The sequence below is a fragment of the Camelus bactrianus genome, chromosome 24 (genome assembly GCF_048773025.1).
Source record: "Camelus bactrianus isolate YW-2024 breed Bactrian camel chromosome 24, ASM4877302v1, whole genome shotgun sequence".
In the NCBI taxonomy this organism is placed as follows: Eukaryota; Metazoa; Chordata; class Mammalia; order Artiodactyla; family Camelidae; genus Camelus; species Camelus bactrianus.
The window spans coordinates 17,991,312-18,016,116 of record NC_133562.1 but is presented as its reverse complement, the minus strand read 5'-3'; the positions used below and the strand labels follow the sequence as shown (position 1 = coordinate 18,016,116).

General features: G+C 39.5%; 1 protein-coding gene across 2 annotated transcripts in view; it reads right to left on the bottom strand.

Moving 5' to 3' along the window:
- Window positions 1-3,294: 3,294 nt before the first annotated feature.
- The window catches only part of KIAA1328 (KIAA1328 ortholog), a 161,884-nt gene continuing 140,373 nt past the window's right edge, over window positions 3,295-24,805 (bottom strand). For both annotated transcript variants that reach the window (XM_074352265.1, XM_074352266.1), the window contains one exon: window positions 3,295-3,597. In XM_074352265.1, coding sequence (XP_074208366.1) covers window positions 3,387-3,597 — 211 coding nt within the window. In that variant the 3' untranslated portion in view covers window positions 3,295-3,386. The remainder of the gene's footprint in view (window positions 3,598-24,805) is intronic.

The following is a 24,805-nucleotide window of genomic DNA, read 5'->3' as shown; positions in this document are numbered from 1 at the left end:
ACCTAAAGCCAACTAGGCAGGACTGTTTTTCCCGTGTCAAAGTGCCGAGATATTTCTTTGCTGAGCAGCTTTGGGAACAGGCAGGTAGGAGGGACTCAGGAATGCGCAGAGACTGAAACTTCCATTCTGGTAACTGCACAGCCTAGAGGAGGCTTGGTGTTCATGGGACGGGAGTGAGCTGGAGTCAGCCCGGAAAACCTACAGGATGTGGCAAACTGTTTCCTTTCTTTCAATGGACCACAAGCTCCTGTTGTTTTAACAAGTACTCGGAGAAATAACATTTTGATAACCCCAGGATCTGCTGGTGCTTTCAAGCTATGCTCCACTGATCTGATGAGGGATGTTCACGGAACAGTTCAACAGCAAGAGCACATGGGGAAGATAGCCATAAAGGTAACTCATTACCATACAGCCTCACATGGATACAAACATCTGCCCACATTAAAAATAACACACTGACGAGGGGATAAAGCGTGAGCTGGGGGAATCTGCCATAGCCTCGACCTCCCCCGTGATGCAGACTTCCTGCAGCTCTGCCCCTTTAAGCCTGCCCCCATCCCCAGAGTCTCTGACCAGCAAATCTCTTGTATGAACAATGGTGCCGGAAGCAGTGCCAAGTGAAGGGGGTGGCTCTGGAGCAGGAGAGAGCCCCTCCTTCCCCATGACATTTGGGGTGCCCGAGGTAAGTCCCAACCATGGAGGTCAGGTCTGGATAAACACGAGAATGCCTCCTAGAAGGATGACTGTCAGTGAAACTCTTCCTTGATTAACTTTTTTAAAATCAAGCACTGAGGGCCCTACTTAAAGAGCAGCAATGGGCACTTTGTCCTTTCCCATTTGGCAAACATTCGTTGGCTTTCCTTGCACAGAATGGTGGGAAGCCGGGCGGGCAAGGTGGTACGCTGTTGGCAGCACCCCCAGTATGTGCCCAGTCTCGCTTTGGGGAAATGGCTGGAGACGGGGTGCGCGCATCCCTGCCAGTCACGGATAGGAGTGCCTAACGGGAAGGAAAGGAAGATTCCTATGTGTGCCAGACCCTCTCCCTGGTAGGTTAGTCCGCAATTAGGTTAAGCCTCCAGGCTCTACAAGAGCCTTGAGGCTCTACAACTTCTCAAAGTGAGACACAAATTAAAATGTTAACATATCCTGTTCAATTCACAATGAAGACATTACACTAGACACAAACTCACATCCTATAGCTCTGACCCCCAGGAAATGCCTACAGGATAGAGAAAGGTGACTCACAGGGGGAACTTGGCACATGAAAAAGAGGTTGACTGATGCTCTGCTGAAAATTCATCTTTGCTCTTCCAAATTGCTCACTCAGGAGAGGCCAAGAGGCACTTAAACTCCATCCTGTGGGACTCCCCCTCCCCCAAAGCCTCTAGTTTAGATCCTGTTGATTCTTCTAAAGGCAAACAAGCTTCTTGAAGAAATTACAACCCCTTTCTGGGTCCTTCTGGCCTCCTCTTACTCCAGAGAGCAGTAAGGATGCTGGTGTCCAGAATGGGAGTATGTCTGTTATGGATGACCCAAGGAAGCTGGGTGTATTTAAGGAGGTCACGACACATGGGCCAAGGAAAGGATGGTTCTGGAAAACTAACTTTGGCTCAGGAAATAGTCAAGGGGTCTCAGTTTGTTTCCACCCATTTTTTTTCCAGACCAAAGAAAGCTCTATTTTCCAAAGGCTTCTGAAATGGGATGAAACTGATTCAGTGACTCCTATAGGGGTGAACTTTAAAAGGAAATTGTAATCTGCAATGATTTTGAACTTTTCAACTGAACGATGGCAACTAGTTCGTCCTGATCTTACATTCAGCTCAGATTAAGAATAAGGCATCGGGAAGCTATATTCTCTCCTCCAAAGAACAAAGAAGACCCAAGAGAAGGAAGGTTGGGTGGAGGTGACAGGGCTTCAGCCTGAAGAGACAATGAGATTTGGATCTATCCAGACGAGGAAGCTGCTCAGAAGTGTTTGTAGGCTGAAACAATCTAGTTTTGATAAAGACTTCAGGGAAGCAGCCTGATGAAGTGCAGCCCACCCTGCGATGGTCTGACCTTGGCTACCAATAATGACTGACAGCCCTGGTCTCAGTTCGAGCCAGGGGTTGGTGAAAGGGAGAGAGAAAAAAAAGCAGCTCTCTGCATCAAATAAAGTCATGAAAGTAATACACATCTCCCCCTTGCTTCTAATGACTGGGAAGTTTAAACTCACTGGCTCTCCTGGGCTCGTCACACTGCCCATCGGCTTGAGAGGCCACTAGAGCCCACTGAAGCTGAAGGACCCATCTCAAGAGCTTTGCGGAATAGCAGAGCAGAGAGAAAACGAGATTTCAAGGGTACTTCTTCCACAAGCCTTCGCCGCGAGGCCCAGTGGGAGAGCGGGGGAGACCCTGCTTGGGGTGGTGGAACATAATCTGGGAAGTGGAGATGGTTCTCTGGGGCCACGGGATGGTGGCTTTGAGCAGAGCACAGGCAAGGCCTGGCCAACCCACAGAGTGGGAGGGGAGGCCAGCTGATGCCACCTGCCCTCTAGTGGCATCTCCCACACGAGTTCAGCCGGGTAATAAGCAGACACTGGGTCAGGGAAAAGTACTGAGAGATTGCTCTTATTTACCCTGGGAAATGGCAGGCGGCAGGAAAAGCATTTCAGGCTTGTCCCTCCATAGGGCAGCACTCTCTTGTGTAATTTTAAGGCTGGTTTCCAAGGGTTGAGTGGGTCCCTCCAAATGGATGGGTCCCCTCCCTCTCTCCTTCTAGATCATTGAGCCCTTTGCATTACGGGGTGTGCCAGGCTGATGACTACTGAGACTGACTCACAAGTGGTCCTCAGCGTTGCCTGGGAAGGAAGGGCACTGACTCCAACTTCAGAATTAAAAGAGTACACTCAGAATGAGGTAGGTGGTAGGGAAACCGGGTGAGAGGTAAAAGGGGCTGTCTCTGAGACGGCCTGTGTGACACGGGGCTATGCTTAGATCAGAGGGCTCTTTCAGTGGAATGGCTTCCCTTGTGTAGAAAACAGAGCCAATCCTTTCCAGCAAAATACTGAGAAGGAAACAGTTCTGAGGTGAGGCTGAGTATGCCATGGCCCCTGCCAGGCAGAAAGCGTCCTATGGTCATTTTCTCCATTCTGCTTGGCATAGAAAAGATACTGCCCTCCACACCATCCCCCTTAATGTGCTGTTACCTACTGACTGGTCTGATAAGAAACACCCTGGGTTGTTAGAATGGTTTCTATATTCGATACTAAACAGGGTGGTAGTGAGACAGGCCCCTGTGAAAGGAGAGACACGATTACATTGCAGTCAAATAATTTAAAATCCTAGATCAGTATATAAAAACACCCACTCATTTCTGACGGACATTCTGCAGCGTGCACTTCAGTGTCAAATGAAAAAGATATCTTCCAGAATTTGGTTCTCCTCCAGGTCTTCAGGGGTCCTGCCTGCCCTGGGCTTGTTCCAGGTCGATTTCAGAGGACTGCGCCGGCAAGTGCTGTGATTCCAGGACCCCGCTTCTCTGGAGGGATGGGACCGAGGTTTGAGAGCAGTCTTTGGACTCAGAGATTGAACCAAATCCAACAGCGATGTTTCATACCTGTAACACATGCAACGCAGACAGAAAGTGGTCAGACCAGTAGAACCTTAGAATCCAAAAAGCCCACAGAGATGGGCTGCCCTGGGCAAGAATCAGATCCCAGATCACATCACATAAGAGGGTCATCCTTCTAGGGGAACTTCAGGGACGGCAGACACCAGAGGGGCCCTGCTGTCTGTCTGTCTGTCTGTCTGTAAGCTCTTCTCTTCTGCTGACTATTAACATTCTTTTCTAACCTGTGAGGAGAGACTGTGGAGTGGGCAACATAATCATGATAGCAGTAATAAAATGAGTAGTAACATTTATTGCAGGCTTCCTAAGTGTCAGGCTGTTCTCAATGCTTTACAGGTCTTTCTCCCTCATTGGACCCTCCACTCAACCCCACGGGGTAGGTAACCCCTCCGATGCCCGTGATACACGTGAGGAAGCCAAGGCTCGGGGAGGTAACCCGTCTAACGCGAAGTTGTCACACGGCGGAGTGAGGATTTGAACCCAGGCCATTTGCTTCCAGGGCTCCTACACAGGGCACTAAAACTGCCTCTCAAGTCTTCGCAGTGAGACAGACTTGATTTAAATCTCTCATCGTTTGCAAGCTGTGTGATCTTGGGAAAGTTACTCAGTCTCTCAGTTCAGTTTGTCATGTGTAAGGGACCAACAGAACTCCTGTCAGGATTAAAGCAATGGTTTGGTATAAATTAACATGTGATAAGTACTCAAAAACTCCTACTTTCTCTAGAATCTTGGGAAAAAGAACCCTCATCTGAATGTGACGAGTTCCCTCTAAAGAAGGACTGCCTCAATGTCCAGCATTTTTATCAAAGTGTAAGCTTGGAGTAGTTTAGAGGCCGAGAAACTAACTATGGTCAATGACACCCTCATCCAGGCCCCACTGTTCATATTTCCAGGGCGAAAGCCAAAGACATAAATACGTCTGCCTCCACATTCATTCATCCAGGGGGTCAAGTAACTTCTACTGACATGACGTGAAGCCTCAAGCAGGGCACGCGTGGGCTGCGTAGTTGCACAGGGTCCTGCGTTTGGTTTGATGCTCTATTGTTGCTGTCTTGAAATTCCTAGTGATCGTACCCTTGACCTTGCGCGTTAGAAATCAAGTCTGGGACAAAGGCGCAGGAGGAGATAACGCTGGTCATGGATGTGTGGGCTCAGGCCCTCAGGCACGGTGGGCAATGGGCAGTGTGGATGCCAAACAGCTGGCTGGCCTGCCTAGAGTGTACACACACGCCACAAGCAGTCTGGGGTGGTGCAGGGCCCCACATTCGTGATGGTGATGGTGGCAGAAGCAGCAGTGGTGGTGGCGGCAGTTGTGGGAGGCTGGCTTACTTATCTTCCCAGAGCTCAGCCCCAATGCAAAAATATTAGCTCTCTGGCCTGAGCACTGGGATAAGAACGCTAGTGTTTAGGCAATAAACATCAGTACATTATTCCAAAAGAAAAGCATACACATGGACATTGCAATAAAGCTATCAAAGAGATGCTAGAATTCTTCAAAGAGTTTAAATCTCTGCTTTTAAAAACTGCAGCATTGCAAAGCAAATATGCACAGGCTGAGAAGTAGAAATTAAATAAAAAGATTGTTAGCACAGGGAAATATATTCAGTATCTTGTAGTAGCTCACGGTGAAAAAGAACATGAAAATGAGTATATGTATGTTCATGTATGTATGTACGACTGAAGAATTGGACACAACACCAGAAATGGACACAACATTGTAAACTGACTATACCTCAATTAAAAAAAATAAAAATAAGAGAATAAATAAAAAGACTGTTGCATTTGATGGAAAAGAACACTGTTTTCATATGCAACTTCAAATGAATCAATGAGGAATACAATTTTAAAGTTAATTTTTCTTTGTAATTGAAGATATAGTAATAGAAAGCATAACAGGCATTTTGAAATATCTGCAAATCATTAAGTGACTTTTGGTTTCCTGCATGACCTCTACAAGTTACAGGACACGCCAGAGAAAGCACTGAAATGGCTTTGTACAAATTTAAGTTTATATACATACATAAGACTAATGTGTATGAAGAGTTAAATCATTTTAGTAAAGTTGTTCCATAAGAATCATCGCTCTAGATATACTAAAATTTATATTTTGAAATAATTTATCAGAAATCTATCCAAATGTTTCACAGCCTGTAAAATATTCTTAACAGTTCCAGTGTCAGTTGCAACAGCAGAAAGTTCTTTCTCAAAATTAAAAATTACCAAAATTTATGTGTGATCTTTCGTTTGCCAAGAGCAACTAATCTTTTAATTATATCACTTAAAATAAAGTTGCTAAAAGAATAAACTTTGATGATATAATAAATGAATTTGAAGAAACGTGAACCAAAAAAATCTTATGATCAACCAAGTTACCACATTAATAAAGCATTATTATTTATTGTATTATATAAAATTATGACATAAAATATATTTTTGCTATCTATAGGGTTATGATATTATTCATGTTATCACCCATTGTCTTATAAATTTCTTCTTCTTAAAGGAAAGTGTTTTGTAATTTTAGTACCTTGAACTGCATTTATTTCATCCTATCTTTTGAATAACGGATTTTCATTTTGCACTGGTCTTGTAAGTTGTGTAGCTGACCTGGCCCTTACGTCCCAGGTAAGACCAGATTACCATCTCAGGCATGGAAATGTCATGTTTTTAGTATGGCATAAAAACCTGTAAATTGAAATCCTTTTTAGCAGTTTACAGTTTTTACTCTCATAGCACCAAGCCAATATTCCAATACAGTTGTCTCTGTCATTCAAAACAATGGTTTCTGTGTTCAACCGAAACATCTTTGTTTAAAGGGTAAGCCAGCGCACCAGGTAACTGCTTTCCGAGAAAGTTCGTTTATAAGTAAGACAGAAGGAATAGGCTTTGTTTGAACTTTTCTGGGAGCACGTGGCAAACCTTGCAGTAATGCTCATCTCTCCATGTAGACCATTAAATTAAAAAAAAATCAGAAACAATGGAAAGCCTATATTTTTCTATACAATTTCAAAATTTTGCTCTATACAACATGGGGAGAGGTATTGTAAATGAAGACATTAAACCAGCCTTCCTCTCTACTAAAAAGCAGAACCAGAATAACTGGGGGTCAGGCAGTGTATCAGAAATCAGTCTTTCAGTGATGCAAGTTGAAATCCAGAGTAACAATAAGACTTTGTGCTTAAAGACTGATTTGATAATTATTAGATAATTTGAAATAATGTTGTGGGCTTCAGACTTCTTTATAGTACTTTTATTCACATACAGTATAGTAAAAATATCTTTATAATACGGAAAGAGTGACTCACAGCACCACAGAAAGTTAAATGTACTATATTAGTCAGGATAAGTTAGGCTATGCAGCAGTAACAAATTCACCTCCAAATTCCAATGGCTTACTCTAATGAACTTATCTACAAAACAGAAATAGACTCACAGACATAGTAAACAATCTTATGGTTACTGGGGGCGGGGGAAGGAGGTGGGAAGGGATAGACTGCAAGTTTGAAGTTTGCAATATTAACTAGTATATACAAAATAGATAAACAACAAGTTTCTTCTGTATAGCACAGGGAACTATAGTCAATGTCTTGTAGTAACCTATAAAGAAAAAGAATATGAAAACAAATTTATGTATATACATGAATGACTGAAACATTATGCTGTACACGAGAAATTGACACATTGTAAAGTGACTATACTTCAATTAAAAAATTTTTCCAATGGCTTAACACAACTCAAAGATATCTTGTGCTTATGCCATGTGCTCAAAGTAGGTCTTGGCAGATTGCAGCGCTACTGTCTTATGACAGCATCTCCCAGAGCCTGTGAGCTTCTCTGTTGTCTTGGCAGGGAAGACAGACTGAAGAACTGTACAAAGGTTTTCCACAGCATGGATGCAACATAACACTTCTCCTTACATCTGACTGGCCAGAACCAGTCATGCTCCAGAAGGGAGGAGAACTGGATCCTGGCGAACACCAGTAATGGCCACACCCACTGAGGAATGGGTCTTAGACAGAATTTTGGATAATTCTCTTATTTTACCAATGAAGAAGCTGAGGCCCAGAGAGCTAGAAGTGAACTGCTGGGAGTCACACAACAACTGAGTGGCAGAGCAAAGTGGTTTTTAGCCCAGGCCCCTTGACTTCCTAGACTAGTATATCTTTGATCTTTCCATCAAGATAAATAAGATGTGTAACTAGCATAAAAGTAAAAGAAGAAAATGGTTGCTGTTTCCAACTAGATTTTATTTTAAAAATATAGTATGATTAGTTGTAACTCAGTGTGAACACACCCATACTCCTATTCAACTGGTCTAACTTTTCACCAACAATTTAATCTACCCTAAAGTACAAATGCTTATCTCCATGGTTCTCCTGTTACCATAAAAAACTCCACTTCTCTTGAAGTCACCTTCAATCATGGATTACACTGTGGCAGAAGAATCAGAAAGTGTGGTAGCCAGGGACTCAGATATCAGTGGTACCTCATAGCTAATTTTGTTCAGTAAATGTTTTAACAGTTCTTTTGCTATAAGGAAAGATCAAATAATTTGGCAGATGAAAAGCAACAAAATAGCAAAGATTATTTTAAAAACCAAAGCTTGAGAAATCACCCAATTTTACAGAAGAATTATATATGCAATCAAGCAAAATAAAAAATGAATTCCCATGGCATTTTGTACTAAATACCAGCAAAGAGCAGTGTGTTTATCAAATTGTGCTCTGTGAGCAGTGGGCCTTAGTCAGCTGGGGTGACATGTGACAGAAGGCTATAAAGTTGATTAACTTGGCCTGACCCTGATGGGGATATTTGGTATTCAAATAATTTAAAGGACTATACAACTTATTTAAATTCATAAAATACCATCCCTTGAAAAACTAAGACTATATTTTAGCTAGAGGCATAAACTATGTTGGCCTTTCTTGTCTCTGCACTGCACAGAGCCAGTACTCCTGAGTTACCTAAGCACACAGGTTGACTTTAACAGCTTCATTATGGAGCAGTGATAAGCAGAAGGCTTATTTGGTCTCTTCTGCCAGTCCCATCCAGGACTCAATTTGAACTTGGCTGTACTAGCATTAATTCTGTCCTCCCAGAGCTCTCTTCCCAGTTTTGTCTGCCTCTGAGCTAGTAAGAAACTTAAGACATCCATGGGGAGGATGTAGCCTCTGAAGACTTGACTTGGCTCAATGCCATCAACTCAAGAAAGGGACAGTCTGACACGCTGTCTGAGAATATTGGCACAAGGCTGGGAAATGAATCGATTTCATGGTCCATTCCATCAGCTGCACTGGATGAAGACCTAAACATGATGCAGGAGCTTTCCCCTCCCACTCTTGTTTCCATCCTTGGTGATTTCAGTAGACCTCTTCTGATTAACTTCATCTTCTCTTACCTTTTAAATGATGGAATGACCCAGGGCTTAATTCTTGACCCTGAAGTCTTAGATGATTCCATTCATTCTCACAACTTTTAATAACATCATTTATCAATGACTCCTAAATGTATAGCTCCAATGTCAACCTTGCTGTAGAGTTCCAGACTCTTACACCCAACTGTTGTCTGATATGTCCACTGGATGTGTGATAGACACTTCAAACTACCCAAAACAGAACTCTTACTTATTTTTTCCCCCCAAATTCCACTCCTCTCCATCAACCCAACTGCTCAGACCTAACCCCTGCTGTTACGCTCGATTCCTACCTCTGGGACAGTGCATGGGTTGAATCCCTTGCTATTCTCTCAGGTCTTATTTTTTTGGTTTTGTCTTTCAATAGTTATGAGAGTAGGGTCATTACTTTGTTTACGCTAATATCTCCAGTGCCAAGAATGGTATCTGACGCAAGGTAAGGTGCTAAATATTTGTTGAAGAAAATGACTGGTCCCATGGCTTAAGTTTTAGCTCCTTCCTCCACAGGCGGCTTTTTTGATCTTTGGATCTTTTAAAAAATTACAATATATTTCAAACATTATGAAAGCATTACTCATCCATACTTCTTGTTCTCCGCTTATGAAAAAGGACAGTATACACATGGACTATGCAAATTAATTTTTCAATTAATATATTGGGAATACTTTCCTCAATTTTTTACAACATTATTTTTAATGATTTATAACATTGATTAATGATTTATAACATTATTTTTTAATGATTTCAGATTACTTTGTCTCCTGGATGCACTCTAATTTATTTAACCAATCCCCTATTGAAGAGCACTTAGGTTAGGTCCAAGGTCTTCTGAGACTAAATCAGCTATGTCTCTCATTACATTTTTTTCAATCAGTCAATGCGCAAAGGGTATTCTCTACTCCAATCCGTCATAAATTAGCAAAGTATTACTATCCCTATTATGTTATATAGTATTACTTTCTTTTCCCCCCGACTCTTTCCATGTCCCCATTGCTTCTGGAGCTTTTGCTTTATGATATATTCAGCTGTATTTTTTGTACTCTTCTTAGAGTACTTCTTACATCTCCTGTTTTAACCTGGCTCTTTCTTGAGGTCAGTGCTTCCCCTACATCCTTCTCAGGGAGAACTGTTTATACTCAACATACCTTTCGCATGTCAGGGTCAAGGTGTAGTAACTGGGATCATCATTGCTTCCATTTTTTGCTTTTTATTATTATTCTCCCAGTCTCTCATTAAACTCTTATTGCTCTGAAGATCTTGTCATCTGCTCTACCATCCTCAACCTCTCTTATCTAAATCATCTATTTACCCATTCACTCTGAATCACTGATGATGTTAACCCTTGATTCAGTCTTCTCCTTCAATTCAGCTGTTACCATCATCCCTGCTCATGTCAACATTACAGGAGTGAACGCCAGCCAACACTCTGACTTAGTTCTTTGATCTCTCAGGTCAAGACTTTCTCAGCAAGCCTTTCTCTTTATATCCTGGAACTTGTGACCAATTAAAATAATATCTCTTCTGAATTCAGTAATTCAAATATCCCACTACTTCCTCATGCCCACATCTTACCCTAAGGCTTGTTTTTTCAACTATTCCCACTATCTCTGCCTATTGGTCTCAACAGATCATTAATTCAAACAATCATTGTTCTAAGAACTGGGAATAACGTGGTGAGCAAGACAGCTAAAATCTCTGTCCAGGTGGGTCCATTAATGGCATACTTTCTTCCTAACCCTTTTATCTCTTATTAAATTTAAATTTCATGGTCCAGCATTCCAAACACTCTTTTAACAATACTCTTAAAAACACATCCTCTGTCTTTTTGTCCCCTCCTCTAAATCTGGCAAAATCACAATACTGCAGAAATCCAAATGTCTGCCTTTTCTGTGAATTATAGTTGGGACACTTACTGTAAATAGGACAAAATCAAAGAAACAAGCAAACAAACAAAGAGGAGGTCTAATATAGATTCCTAGTCACTAAACTTAAGTGGGAGCTAAACATCTTCCGACAGAGCTACTGGATTTCTCTAATCAGCTCTCCTGTTGTCCTCATTTTCCTTTCTCACAAATTATCCTAAACAGATAGCCTTGCTTCCCACTTCAGAGAAAGGAGGTCATTAAAGAGAAATTGTCTTCACTTTGTGAAGTCTACAAGTCTTTCAGCACCCATCATTTCCTCCTTTCATGTTGAAGGAAGTGGTCCTTCTCTTAGACTAGGGTGATCACTCCATTTGTGCTTCGTAGGAACCTTTCAGTATTGACTGTCCACTCTAGAACTTTCAATCTTTTCCTGTTTGCTAGATAACTAAGAGCCCTTAAGAAGTTCTTTCCTTTCCTTAATCAAACCATTTCTCTCTCTCTCTTTTTTTTTTTCCAATCTGGCTTTCATCTCCTACCACTTGACTAAAATTGAAATCACCACATTCACTAATGCCCCTCATGATGCTAAATCCAATGGACATTTTGTAGTCCCTGTTTTACGTAACGGCTCTGCAGCATTCAATGTAGCAGACTACTTCTTCATAAACTCTAAACTATTTTATTGAAGTAAAACATACATACAGAAAGGTACACCTATTTAAAGCATTTTATTTATCAATTCATCACATGATAGACATGGGGTTGTTTCTATCTTTTGGCTACTGTGAACAGTGCTGCTGTGAACACTCATGTACACGTTTTTAGCAGAGACATATGTTTTCATTTTCTTCGGGTAGATACCTAGGGGTGGGATTATAAACTCAATGTCTAACCTTTCAAGGAACTGCCAGACTGTTTTCCAAAGTGGGTGTACCACTTCATGTCAGTATTTGGAGACTATTAAGCTTCTTCAGAGAAGACTCTTCCAGTATTCTGTTTGGGAGGGAGACGTGGTCTACTTCTAGGACAGGGAAGGAGGCTGACCTTTCCATTTGTAGATTTGACTTCATCCCATTTTCAGTGCTACTCAACTCATCTCATCTTCCAAAGTATCTGATATTCCTGAGTCTTCTCTTCTCTACTGAATCTCTCCAGAGAATTCAATACCCGTCTTTTGCCAGGGACTAATATTCTACATATGGTACTGTGGCAGCAGAACTGGGTTTTTTGATTCTTGCTTCAAATGTCCCTCTCATACTATTTTCAGTTCTACCCCATATCACCACTCTTCATGGTTCACATTGCGTCTAATTCCCAAACCTTTACAAAGTTCTGTGGTATCAATCTCTTTTCGTTTGAATACCTTTCTCAGTGCTTCCAATGTGGTAGCTTTCTCTATCTTGTTTAATATTACTAATCCTCCATTCATTTTCCATTTTCCAAAAATGTATATAAATCTCTGGTATATTGATGAATCTTCTCCCATTTATTTTCATGGATTTATACCTTTAAAAACATTCATTTACTCTCATTTTACTGGTGTCTCAGGAAATAGAAGAGATAAATGTAAGTGCTCAATTAATCATCCTAGCTAGGAAATATATTTGCAGAAAGGTTCTATAAATTTCTAAGTTTATTATTAGGAATTTCTGAATTTTTTCACTGCTATTATAAATGCATCACCACCCCCTGCTATATCTTTTAAATAGCTAATGCTGGTGTCAAGATTTACACAGTAATTGAGTTTTTTACATTATCAAACTCTCTTAATTCCTTAAATTATTTTTTCAATTGATTTTTATCGGGTTTTATGGGTGGACAGTTACATTGAATACAGATAATGATAAAGTTTATGTGTTTTCCCATATTTGCATTATTTTTTCTTATATTATTGTACTGGCTAGAACTTCAAGGGCAATGCTAAAACTACAAGTTTTATAGGTACCTTTGTATAATTCTGATCTAATAGGAATTATTCTACCTTTTTTTTTTTTTTACTATTTAGCATTTTTCATCTAGATATTCTTTATTATGATAAGAAGTATTTTCTCTTTCGGCTTACTAAAGTCAGGAATGAAAAATTAATTTTATCAAGTAACTTTTCAATATATACTAAGATGATAATATAATGTTTCTTTTTTGATATATTGTTAAGAAATATTCTATTTTTGACTTTCAAAATAGTAACCGCATTTAAATTCCTGGAATATATTCTACTTGGTTATATAGTATTATTCTTTACATTTATTCTTGAATTAGATTTTTATGATTATTTTAGGGTTTAAAAATCTGTATTTATAGGGGGAACATAATCTATATTTATTTAAATTTGCTTATAGTCCTTCTTACGGTTCTTTACATCCCTATATATGATTCTTACTGCAGTGGCGGAAAAGAAATGGTACCAATTCAAGAAAGAATGAATTTATAAAGGGGGCAGAAGGATAACCAATTACCACACTGGGCTAGGAGTCCTAAAACAGGTCTTCTCAAGAATCCTAGAATAGTTCCTCTCAAAAGTTCTCTACTTTTTAATTGCTAAAGCAAACTTAGGCTGGCATTTAGGTTTCTGAAAAATAGAAGATACAGCATATTTTATAAGTGCTTCACAATCATTTGTCAAACATCAGCAAAAAGGTTAGTAAGAAAAAGGAGTGGTCTCAAACCTGTGTATGAGACTGTCGACTTCACAGGAGAACTATTCACAGAGATGCAGAGAAAGTCAGATATACGAAGGCACAGGATGACCTTTCTAACTCTTGTTCTCCATTCAACAGAGGTGTTGTCACAAAAAGAGTCTGCAACTCTAACTTAACATATTTCTTCCTGAAGTGCTTATAAGCCAAAGAGTGAATACTATGCAAAGTCACTTGCACCTTGGAGGGAGGCTAAAGAATTTACCAGAAAGATAATGGGCATATGGGAGATCCTTCAATCAAAAATAATTTTAATATAACATATTACAAGGCACAAATAACAATAAAATCTCCTGGTCATGTTATTTTATTTATATTTTCCTATAATAATGAAAGCTATGGTTATTCATCATTTTATTCATCAGCAGCTACTTTGAGGAAGATATTTTAGTTTATTATGTGTTATTGAATCATTAGTGTCAATGGCAACGTTTATTTGTCCTCGTGATCTTAACCATCATCAGTTCCATGAACTTTTGATACAAGGGGTGAATATCCTGACCTGCCACACAACAGTTCAGTAGCTCCTCTCTTTTCAGTGCTGAATGATATTCCATTGTCTGCATGTATTATTCACATCATTATTTACCCATCCACATTCTGAAGGGCATCTCGGTTGCTTCTAAGTTTTCGCTATTATGAATAAAGCTGCTATAAACATCTATGTACAGGTTTTTGTGTGGATATCAGTTTTCAGCCTTTTTGGGTAAATGTCAAGGAGCATGATTACTGGATCATAGGGCAAGAATATATCTAGTCTTGTAAGAAACTGCCAAATTGTGTTCCAAATTGTGGCTGTGCTATTTTGCATTTCCACCAGCAATGAATGAGAGTTCCTGCTGCTCCACATCCGCACCAGCATTTACTGTTGTCACTGTTTCAGACTTAGGCCATTTCAGTGGTATCTCATGGTCGTTTTAATCTGCATTTCCCTGATAACTAAACATGTGGGCATCTTTTCATATGCTTATTTTCCATCGGTATATCTTCTTCACAAAGTTATCTGTTAAGATCTTTGGTCCATTTTATGATCTGATCATTAGCTTTCTTACTGTTGTGCTGTAAAGATTCTTTGTATATTTTGGACAATAGTTCTTGATCAGATGTGCGTTTTGCAAATATTTTCTCCCGGTCTGTGGCTTGCCTTCTCATTCTCTTGACATTGTCTTTTGCAGAGCAGAAGTTTTTAATTTTAGTGAAGTCCATCTTATCAATTCTCTCTTTCATGGATGGTACCTTTGGTGTGGTATTTAAGGAGAAATCATTATACCCAAGGCCATCTAGGTTTTCTCCTGTTATCTTCTAGGAGTTTTATAGTTTTGCATTTTACATTTGGAGTTCTTTTATGTGGAAGGTGGAAGGTCTGTGTTCAGACCCATCTTTTTGCACATGGATGTCTAGTTGTTTCAGGCTATCTTTGAGCATTTGTTGAAAGGTTATCTTTGCTCCACTGTATCGCCTTTGCTCCTTTATCAAGACTGGTTCATTATACTTATGTGGGCTCTCTATTCTGTCTATTCTTTCGGTAAAAGACTGTCCCTATGCAAGCAATGTACTTGATCTCAGAGATTTTGATACAGAAAGAAAATTTGGGCAAATCTGATAATTTATGCAATTATAAAAATGAAATTATTTAAGGAGAATTTCTTTTCTGTCACTGTAGTAAGAGCTACACACAGGTTAAAAAAATATACCACCCCTGCTCCCCTGTCTGTACTTTTAAGTATTGGGGAACTTGACATCTTAATTATTTTCTGGCATCTTAATCATTTTGTGAAATCATGAGGTTAGATAATGGCCATTTAATATAAAATATTCTTTTTTCCTATGGAATTATAGCTTCCTAGTAATTATGAATTAAAGCCTAGTTTAATATGGCTGGAAGCCAGAATGACAAGTGAAATTTATGGACCCCAACCTTGGTTATCTTGAGAGAAAAGCACTGTTAGCTTGGAGTCAAAGAATGTTACCTGCGAGGCTCCAGTAGGAAAAGCAGTAAATTGACTTCTGGGGAACATAACACAGAAACCAAAACAGAGGGGAAAGGCTTGCTTGTAAAGTCTGCTAGGCCAAAGAGATGCCAGGTACCCTGTTTATTAGCGTACACTTAAGTTCAAGGCACATATGGACATGTATCCATTCCGTTTTATGCTACACATTATTGAAAACATTCTATGACATTAATAATTCATCAGTGCATTGTTTGAAATTTAAGATTACAAAATTAAATGGTAGTGTTTTGTTTTATGACTGTTTGTACTTTCAAAAAGAAAGACAATATGGTAGATGGACTTTATATGAACCTATTAGTGAGAACAGCCCAACAGAAAGGAAACACCCCCGCCCCTACACATACAGTTTCTCTGTGTGTGCCGCAGGCTGTTGCCTTTAGTTTAAGTAAAACCAGGTGCTCAGGGCTGCATTAGTGGGGACAGCATGAGCCAGACAGGAAGGTGTTCTGCTTGCTCTCAGTGTCAGAGCTGAAGCCGGGAGACCTGAACTGACTGTACGCAAGCTGAAACAGAAATTCTTTGGAAGAGACCTCAGATACTTGCAATTTAACATAGTAGATTATACCCTTCTACCCTGTGGTCACAGAGAAGGTGATACAGGTTGGCAGAGGGCAAAATCATGAAACAACAGAAACTGGGGATATACAGTTAAAGAGCTCACCCACTTTGCTGATGAATCCAGCAACCCCCTATGGGTTTTTCAGGATTATGGATTCACTGTTTCCCTAATTCTGGATTCAGCTGCATACAGAGGCATGTGTTGGTTAATATATGACCCCCCAACTGGTTATAGTCTGTGACATCTTGGATGAAAATTAGAGATGGGGGAACATCCAGTCTTTTGGGGTCAAAAAGAGCAACAATACACAATGCCTGTCCTGAAAGAGGCAATTGCCCAACTCCCCTGTTAAATGCAAAATGGAAAGCTGCTGGGGAAGCAGCTGATATGCTGTGAACGCAAGTCATGGTGGACTGGCATTACGGTTACCAGGATGTCCTCCTAATGAACATGCCTGACCAGGCCACGGGGAGAGATGTGACTTCAGTGCACCTAACGTTCCTCCCATGTTGCCTGGTGATGAGGAGGGGGTAGGGGGTGGGTGTGGATAAGAAATAGCGCAAGAAACCATATGTGATTTACTGTCCCAGCTTCTTTCACTGGGCTTTACTGATGCCAGGAAAATTAGAAGGGTTCAGTAGAAAGCGAGGAAAGGAAGAGGAGTCAACAGGGGAAAAAACGAGAGTAGCCAAACAGGGTGAAAATATTTCCACTGTTGTAAACACATGGAATGGAAAAAGCAGAAATTGATGGGGAAGAAACCAGAGTTTTGACAGAACATTACCAACACTGGGGAACCCACGGCTCTGGCAGTAACAAGACCCAGACAGATCAACTACCTACCCCAGTTTGGAAAAATTTAGAAAATTGGATGACAAGGAAAAGCACAAGAAATTTGATATTAAAGTAACAAGAGGTGTCAGTAAGAAAGACCGAAACTGATGAAGACTGATGGGACGGCCAGGATCTCCTGGCTCACGCCAGCTGGCACTGGGCCAGCATGGAAACTGAACCTGACATCCCTTGTTTGGGTCAAAGTTAATGATAAATGGAAGGAAGGAGGTAAAGAATAAATAAACGGAGTATGCTAAGGTGAAGGTCCAATATTATTTTGATGTCTTAAGAGAGGCTCAGAGCAAGACAATAATATTCTTTCTTAGCTCAAACTCCAGGTGCCCAGAAGATAAAGCAATATGGCTTGCCAAAGCTGCCCCTGCCCCTGAAAACTGACAAAGCAGAATGGCAAGTGGCAAATAGGACTGGGATCCTCCAGTAAGCTCCTTGGTCTTGCGCTACTCCGGACCAGGAAGATTACATTTAATTGTTTTTTTTTTTCTCCTCGACAAAGAAATTCATTCTAATTGTGTGATTTAACTTTAATACATATTTTCCTCATCTGAAAGATAGATGAAGGGGTCGTGTTTAGAATATGCCATATGCTTTATAGCAGCGATTTATACTTCTGATTAAATTTGTGTGTGGATCCAACAAAGAATAAAAAGGAGAAAAGTTTTATGGGAAACACAATCACACTGCAGCACTCCTAACATAACTTAGGAGAGAAACACAGACATTCTCATTCCAACCATCAGCCTTGCTAAGAGGTCTATCTCGGCGATTTTATTACTGCTAAATCCCATGCACCTCTTTCTTATTTATTCATGGGATAGTTAACACCAAGAAGAGTTTTTAAACTCCCAGGTATTTCACAATTTAGAAAAACGTAGCCTAAAAAAAGAGAAACATATAAGAAGTGAAGGAAAAAAAGGATAGGAAGGAAATATACTAAACACTAAAATATTACCAATGGTGTATAAAGTGGGTGGAAGGATTGTAAGTAGTTTTAAATGTCACTTTAAAAAATATAAATTACCATCACAATTGTCCCAAGTAAGCGTGAGTGCTTACTTAAGTGATTGCTGCCACATCGCTGGTGTCAGTGCCTTTAAAAACTCATTAGCAAACAGATTCTTGAATGGATCTTCCCTCGCCCCTGTGGAACAGCTCTCTAAAAAGGGCTGCAGTCAGCATTATTGGGGAGTGAATGCCAGGTGCCCATGCTGTAGCAGACTGACCTCATTCAGCAGTTAAACCTGGCTGGGACCACAGGCTGAAGGTGGTGGCAAGAAAGTAAATTTGAAATAGCTCATTATAGCCTATGCACTATCTCATAATTTTTGTAAAGGCTAAATGATCCCTTAGAAGTTAATGTTAAATAATTTATGATAATTAGCTATAATTCTAATTCTGTGATATCTTTGAGCTTAAACCTCTGGTATGGAAAACTTCCATATGTGAGCTTTTAACTTCATTTAAAAAAAAAATTCACTTAAATCAAATATCCAATTTAAATGATAAGTTCCGATTTGTTTCCACCTTGTTTGCTATTACCTTTTTTCAGACTCTTCCTTACACTGACAGCTTTCTCTACTACAATGTTTCCTTTTCTTTTGCAAATAAACAGTTGTGTAAAGGAGAAATTTTAATTTCTTTGCCAGCAATGACTGGTTAAAAAAAGATCTTGGCCCCAGTCTGATTATTTCTGATACCCAAACACTTGGAGATACCTTGTGTTTCAATCAGTAAATTCATGATAATTTGCACTAATGAAAAAGTACCAGTAACCAATGTTAACAGAGGGTTTTTTTTTCTCTCTTTTATGCCTTGAGGCCACATTCAACCATATGGAAAGCCATATTAGCTGAAAAATAATTATTTTTTTCCCCTTGATAAAAGCTTCTTGCTAACAGATTTTTATCTGTCTCTGTTTGGAGATCTCAAATGGATCAACTTTACTTTTTTTCAATCTAAAATGAATGTGACACACGGATTTGCCCTTTATGCAACAACAGGAGCAGAGAGGGCACAAAAGACTGTGAAGTCTGCAGGGCGTGAAATTAAAATGTTCACACTGATACAAAAGGCTCCTCTGAAGTAACGGTACCATGCTACAGTCCTAGTGTGAACCCTTCCGGCTTGAATAAATCAGTGCCACGCGACCTACAGTCGTACCTCAGTAGAAACATTCTGCTGTTCACAAAAATATTTATATTCAAAGGGAGAAGATAAAAGAACTGGGGCAAGCTGTGGTGAAGCAGAAACTTACTGAAGGGGACAGATCTGGAAAAGCTACCGAGCTCCAGCAGCACCTGGACGAGGAGCAAAGGGAGACTGCAGTCCTGGCAGAGGGTGGCTCCCCTATGAACCTCACAGCAGTACCGCCGACTCCTCACTCTCCTACTGTCCTGGGCGTCCTGGTTCCCAGTGGTTCCCGAGCCAGCTCCAGTCTTGGTTCAGCCACTAATTAGCCTCGGACCAAGGAAGAAACGGCCTCTCATGTGTAACAGTGATCACTCTCCCCTTGCCGGCCAAAGGCTTACATTCCAACCAAGCTTTTATTATATATTATATATTATATATAATAAATTATGTATTATAATTATAATATTTTATAATTATACATTATATATTGTTTGTGCGTATATATTATACACACAAATACATATGTAATATATATTATATAATTAGTATATTATGTATAATATAATATAATTATATATTATATTATTATATATTATGTTATATATTATATAATAATAATAAATTATATATTATAAATAATAAATTATATATAATAATATTATATATATTGTATATTTATTATATATATATACAACCAAGCTTATATTATTATAAGCAGTTAGGGACGAGTACCAAGCAACAAGATGATGAACTTCCAATCTCAGTAATCGTCTTACTTCAGTATGCCCTCATATCAGAAAGAAAATCAATGAAAGACTTGGCAAGTAAACAGGTAATGCACTGGCCAATTACTCTTGAGTTTCAAGACCAACTTGGAATCTTTCTTTCATGGGTAATGTTAGGATTTGTACAGCAAGTGGCTCATTCATATTCTCTAAAAAGGTATAGAAGACATCTTCCAGAAGTCTTAAGGGAAATGAAAATAACAATATTCATGTATTTCCCCTTTACTATTTATAAAGAACTTTTATATGTACCTGTCTCTTAATTTTTGTGGTTAAACTCACAAAAATTTCCAGATGATACAAAATGTTGAAATGAATTTCTCTGTAAGAAATAAAGAAAAGCTAGGCTGAAAGAAAAAAATAAAAAAGGACTGTCATATCTCTTTTGGTGGGGAGCTTATCTCATTAATATCAAAAGCAAATCATTTATGGGGGGAAATACATAAAGTGTTAAATATATTCAAAGTGGTGTGTGTATATATATATATATTTGAATATATAAACAGTGTATAGAAGTGTCCAGCTGAGCTGAAAAACACATTAGTCAATGACCTTTAACTACTACATTATTCTCTATCTTCTTCATTATAAGAATTCTTGTTGATAAAGTCTTTGATTTACTCAGTGGCATTCTTGGCACTCTTCTGCACGATCCTGACCATTCTTTTCCTAAGGCAAAGCATGCCGCCTATACTAATACACAGTCACCTTTTTCAATATGACTAATGACCTCAATTTGGACTTCAAGGATACTAATTTTTTTCTCTTTTTCTCCTGGTGTCCTTCCTAAAGTAAGACACAATTTCGTTTAAGCACCAAAAATGAAAAAAGCCTTCAGTAAACACATGTTCACAGAGCATAATCTCAGGGAATGTGAAGTGTACCTGGCCCTGTCGACAGGGAAGGCCAGAGACACCCACGGAACTTCTCTTCGCTGTGCTGTGAATGACGTGGTGCCAAGTCTGCTTATCTACTTAGCATTTCTAAGCTACTGGATGGAATAAAAACCAAAGATTTTAAAAAGAAGTTTGAACCATGTTACTGTGAAATCAATTATTTAATTACTTTTGAAAATATTCATCTATTAATTATTTTATCTTCAAAATGTGTAAAGTACTCTGAAATCAAGAAATAGGCACCCATGTTTTCATTTTGATTTTCTCTCTAAACAAAGGGTAAGATTCAGACATAGGATGGACGGCTGGAAAACTTGGGTCCCATGTGGTCAGGGACTGTGGTAGGGTTTTGCCCTGCTAAGCTGTAAAGGCAGGATGAATCCAAGTCTTTGCACTTTAATTCTAAAGCCCTTTCCTATAAGCCCTGCTGCCTGTCTGCATTCAAGAGTTTTAACTTGAGAAAATCCAAACAAAAAACTAGCCACAGGCCAAAGCAGAGCTTTAGAAGAAGCTCTGTGAATGGCTGAGCACAAGAAAACAGAATGGGGTATATTCTATACGCACTAAGTGAACACAATCATGAGACATTACCTAAGCAATCAAATTCCAATGCAAAGAACATGCTGACACTGGTCACCAATGAGAATCTGCTGTCCTCCAGCCTGGAAACCTCCTGAAAACCTAGACATTTCCAATTCTTATAAAATGGGAAAATCTTCCAGTAGATGAAAATGCAAAAAGTTTTAGGAAGTAAATGAAGCACAACAAACGTATAAGCTGGTACAAACCATGATTCTTTTGCAGACGTGGAGAAGAACTGAAGTAAAATAGTTGTCTCCATGAATGTATGAACTGGTCAACTTAAAAGAAAACATTTGCGGGGGAGGGTATAGCTCAAGTGGTAGAGCCCACGCTTAGCATGCATGAGGTCCCGGGTTCAATCCCCAGTATCTCCTCCAAAAATAAATAAATAAATAAACAAACCTAATTACCTGCCCTGCCCCCAACAAAAAACATTTAAAAAGAAATAAGGAAACATTTGTTTTGTGATCATGCATTCATTTTCATTCATCCAACAAATATTTATTAAATGTCTATTATGAGCCAGGCTCTGCTCTAGCACAGGGAAATAGCAATAAATAGAAATCTTTGTCCTCATGAATTTACATTCTACGTGGCATAGGACAGGGAGATGACAAATAAAACACATCAATAAACTGTATAGTACATTGGAAGGTGATAAGTACTATGAGAAAGGATAAATCAGAGAAGGAGGAAAGAGGTAGAAAACATTAGGAGTGATTTCCTTAGGAGCCTTTCTCCTGTTTGCTGAGGGTTCCCTCATAGATAGAATGATGTGTCCATAAGCATTTTATGGAAAAGGATGCCGTCAATAATATGTCTTAGGGATCAGTTTCCAATTTAAACAGTTGAGATTGATAAGTGGAATTCTTCAAGGTCTTCTTAATCATTTCTTTTTTCACTGCAGGGTTATTATTGTATTCTGATAGTCCCTTGGGGAGAGGATGACAATGGCTAAAGAAAATTGCTAATGGAAAGGAAAGGCCCTGGGGCAGGTTGAGGGCAGAAAGGAGGAAGGGAGAATGCTGGTGTGCAGGAGTTAGGTAGTGAAAAGACAGGCAGCTCCAGAGCAGGGGCTTCCAAATGTGTGTCTTTAGACCAAGTACATCAGAGCCATCGGGGAAAAAGAAATACACATTGCTGGTGCCCATTCCTGGCAATTCTGATTCAATGAATCTGGGCGAGGCCTAGAGATAGGTACTTTGACAAAGATTCCTAAGTGATTCCAGTGTGCAGACAGATTTCAGAACTCTGCTCGGAAGGGAACTAAGCCCTTTCAGAATTTTTATAAAGGGCTAATTATGGGAAGAAATCCACTATCAGTAACTTTGAAAGCAGGGTCATTCAGTTCACTTCTAGGCTACACTTCAGAGCACTGCCCCTCAGCACATTTGGTAGATGCCCCCCAAAAGTCTTGTTGCCCAGACCACAGAGAAAGAAGCTAACACTGAGTGCACGCTGCGGCCAGCACCAAGTTAAGGCTTTGCACACCTAGTTACATTTAATCCTCTGAGCAAATCTGCAAGGTAGTTAGTGATATTCTTATTTTCACACGAGGAATCAGGCTCAGGGAGATAAAGGAACAGGCGTGTTCGCAAGCACGTCTGCGTGGTGAATATTAAAAAATACAGCCCTATTGCCTTTGATATGAACTGCACCCTATTCCTAATCTTTTGTCAGGGAACTCACATAGAGCTTGGGATCACGCTGGCAAGGTTCAAACGTGAGCTTTGTTCTCATTGCCTGTCTGGCCTTGGGAAGTTCCACAGCGATAGCTATGACTTAGCCATATGCCAGGACTGTGCTTAGTGCTTTATGTAAACTGTCTTGCTTAATCATCATAAGACTGCAAGGGAGATGTTATTATCCCCATTTAATAGATTAAATTAAGTGATTAGTTCAAAACCACAGAGGCTAGCATTCAAACCTAGGCCTATAAACCTCGGTGTTACAGTGATTACCCCTGGGCTCTTCGCTGTTCTCTAATTGCCTCTCTGAGCTTTCCTTTCTCATGACTGTTTTAAGGATTACATTAGGTAACATACATAAACGAATTTTTATACAAGTGTCTAGGACGGCGAGGGACACTCAACAAATGTTTCTTAACATTGAGGTTTAGGGAATTTGATGACCTTGGACCAAGTGAACAACTCTAAAACAGCAGTTCATGAGGGGAGAAACTGTGAAATGATCGCAGGAACTGGCAATGCTGCACAGATGTCACCAATCACAGCGTTTTTCAGAGTTCAGGGTCTCCTGGAGGAGATCCACCAAGGAAGCATAATCCTCACCTATTGCTGGCTCAACAAAGAGATAACATAATTATGTCATATGTTCCAAGGGTAACCTTCGTTTTTTTGCGACTACCTGGAACTGCAGAGTGCAAACTTTTGAAATGCGTTTACTTCCAATAAATGTGTGCCCTTTGTTTTCCTTTTAAATATTTTTTTTAAAATTCTGTAATACATTATTGTTGTAGAACATCTGGAAAATGTAGGAAAGTGCGAAAAACAGCTCTTATAATCCCTTCACCTAGAATTTAGAGAGATTCCCTGACGCCAAGGACTAGAAAGTGACCAGTAAAGCTGCTGTAATGTACACCTTTCCTGTGCGGTATGTTCCTCCTGTGTCAAGGATGTCTTGACAAGTTTCTCGAGCTGAATTCACTTCTTGGAATTATACTGTGTCTTCATCATTTCTACCTGTCCTATTTATTTCAGTTTTCTTAATTTGCACACTCTATAAGCAGTGTGCGCAAGATGAATGGATGATTTTATTAATGGCTTTTAACGGTGGGAATCACAGTAACAGCCCAACATCATGGCTTAACTAAAAGCAACATCTTTTCCTCCAACACATAAGAATTGCCATGCATTCAACTGTTCTTGTTAGCAAGGCACCTGCTGGCAGGGAATTTCACTTTATCAACCCAGTTTAAATAAAACCCCTTTTGAATGGCTGGGCTTTTCGTTCTCCTGATATGGAAGACAGTTATATTTGTAACTTCATTTTTTCTTTTACATCAACCCATTGTTTTCTGAAGCTTTCATATTATCCCTTTTTATTGTCGTCATTTTATGTACAATGTTTTATTAAGTTTTGTTTTTATTTTGTTGTTTACAATATACACAAAATGGAAAAGTTATAGTAAATGCTACTTTGATTGTGTGCAGTGCGTGAACTGTTACTTGGAGGGCAGATAAAGCCAAGATGATAGTTCTTGGCCTAGGAGCCCACGTTTTTGGAAGTCATTTTGAAAAATCTAAGAGGAAAACCTATCTAATACTTCGAAACTGAGTTTTAATAGTCATTAAAGGAGCTTTACAGTGATATGTAATGTGTATGAACACACATTATGAATGGATATAGCTGAACAAGCCCAACGAATAGTAGCCAGAGTTGACCT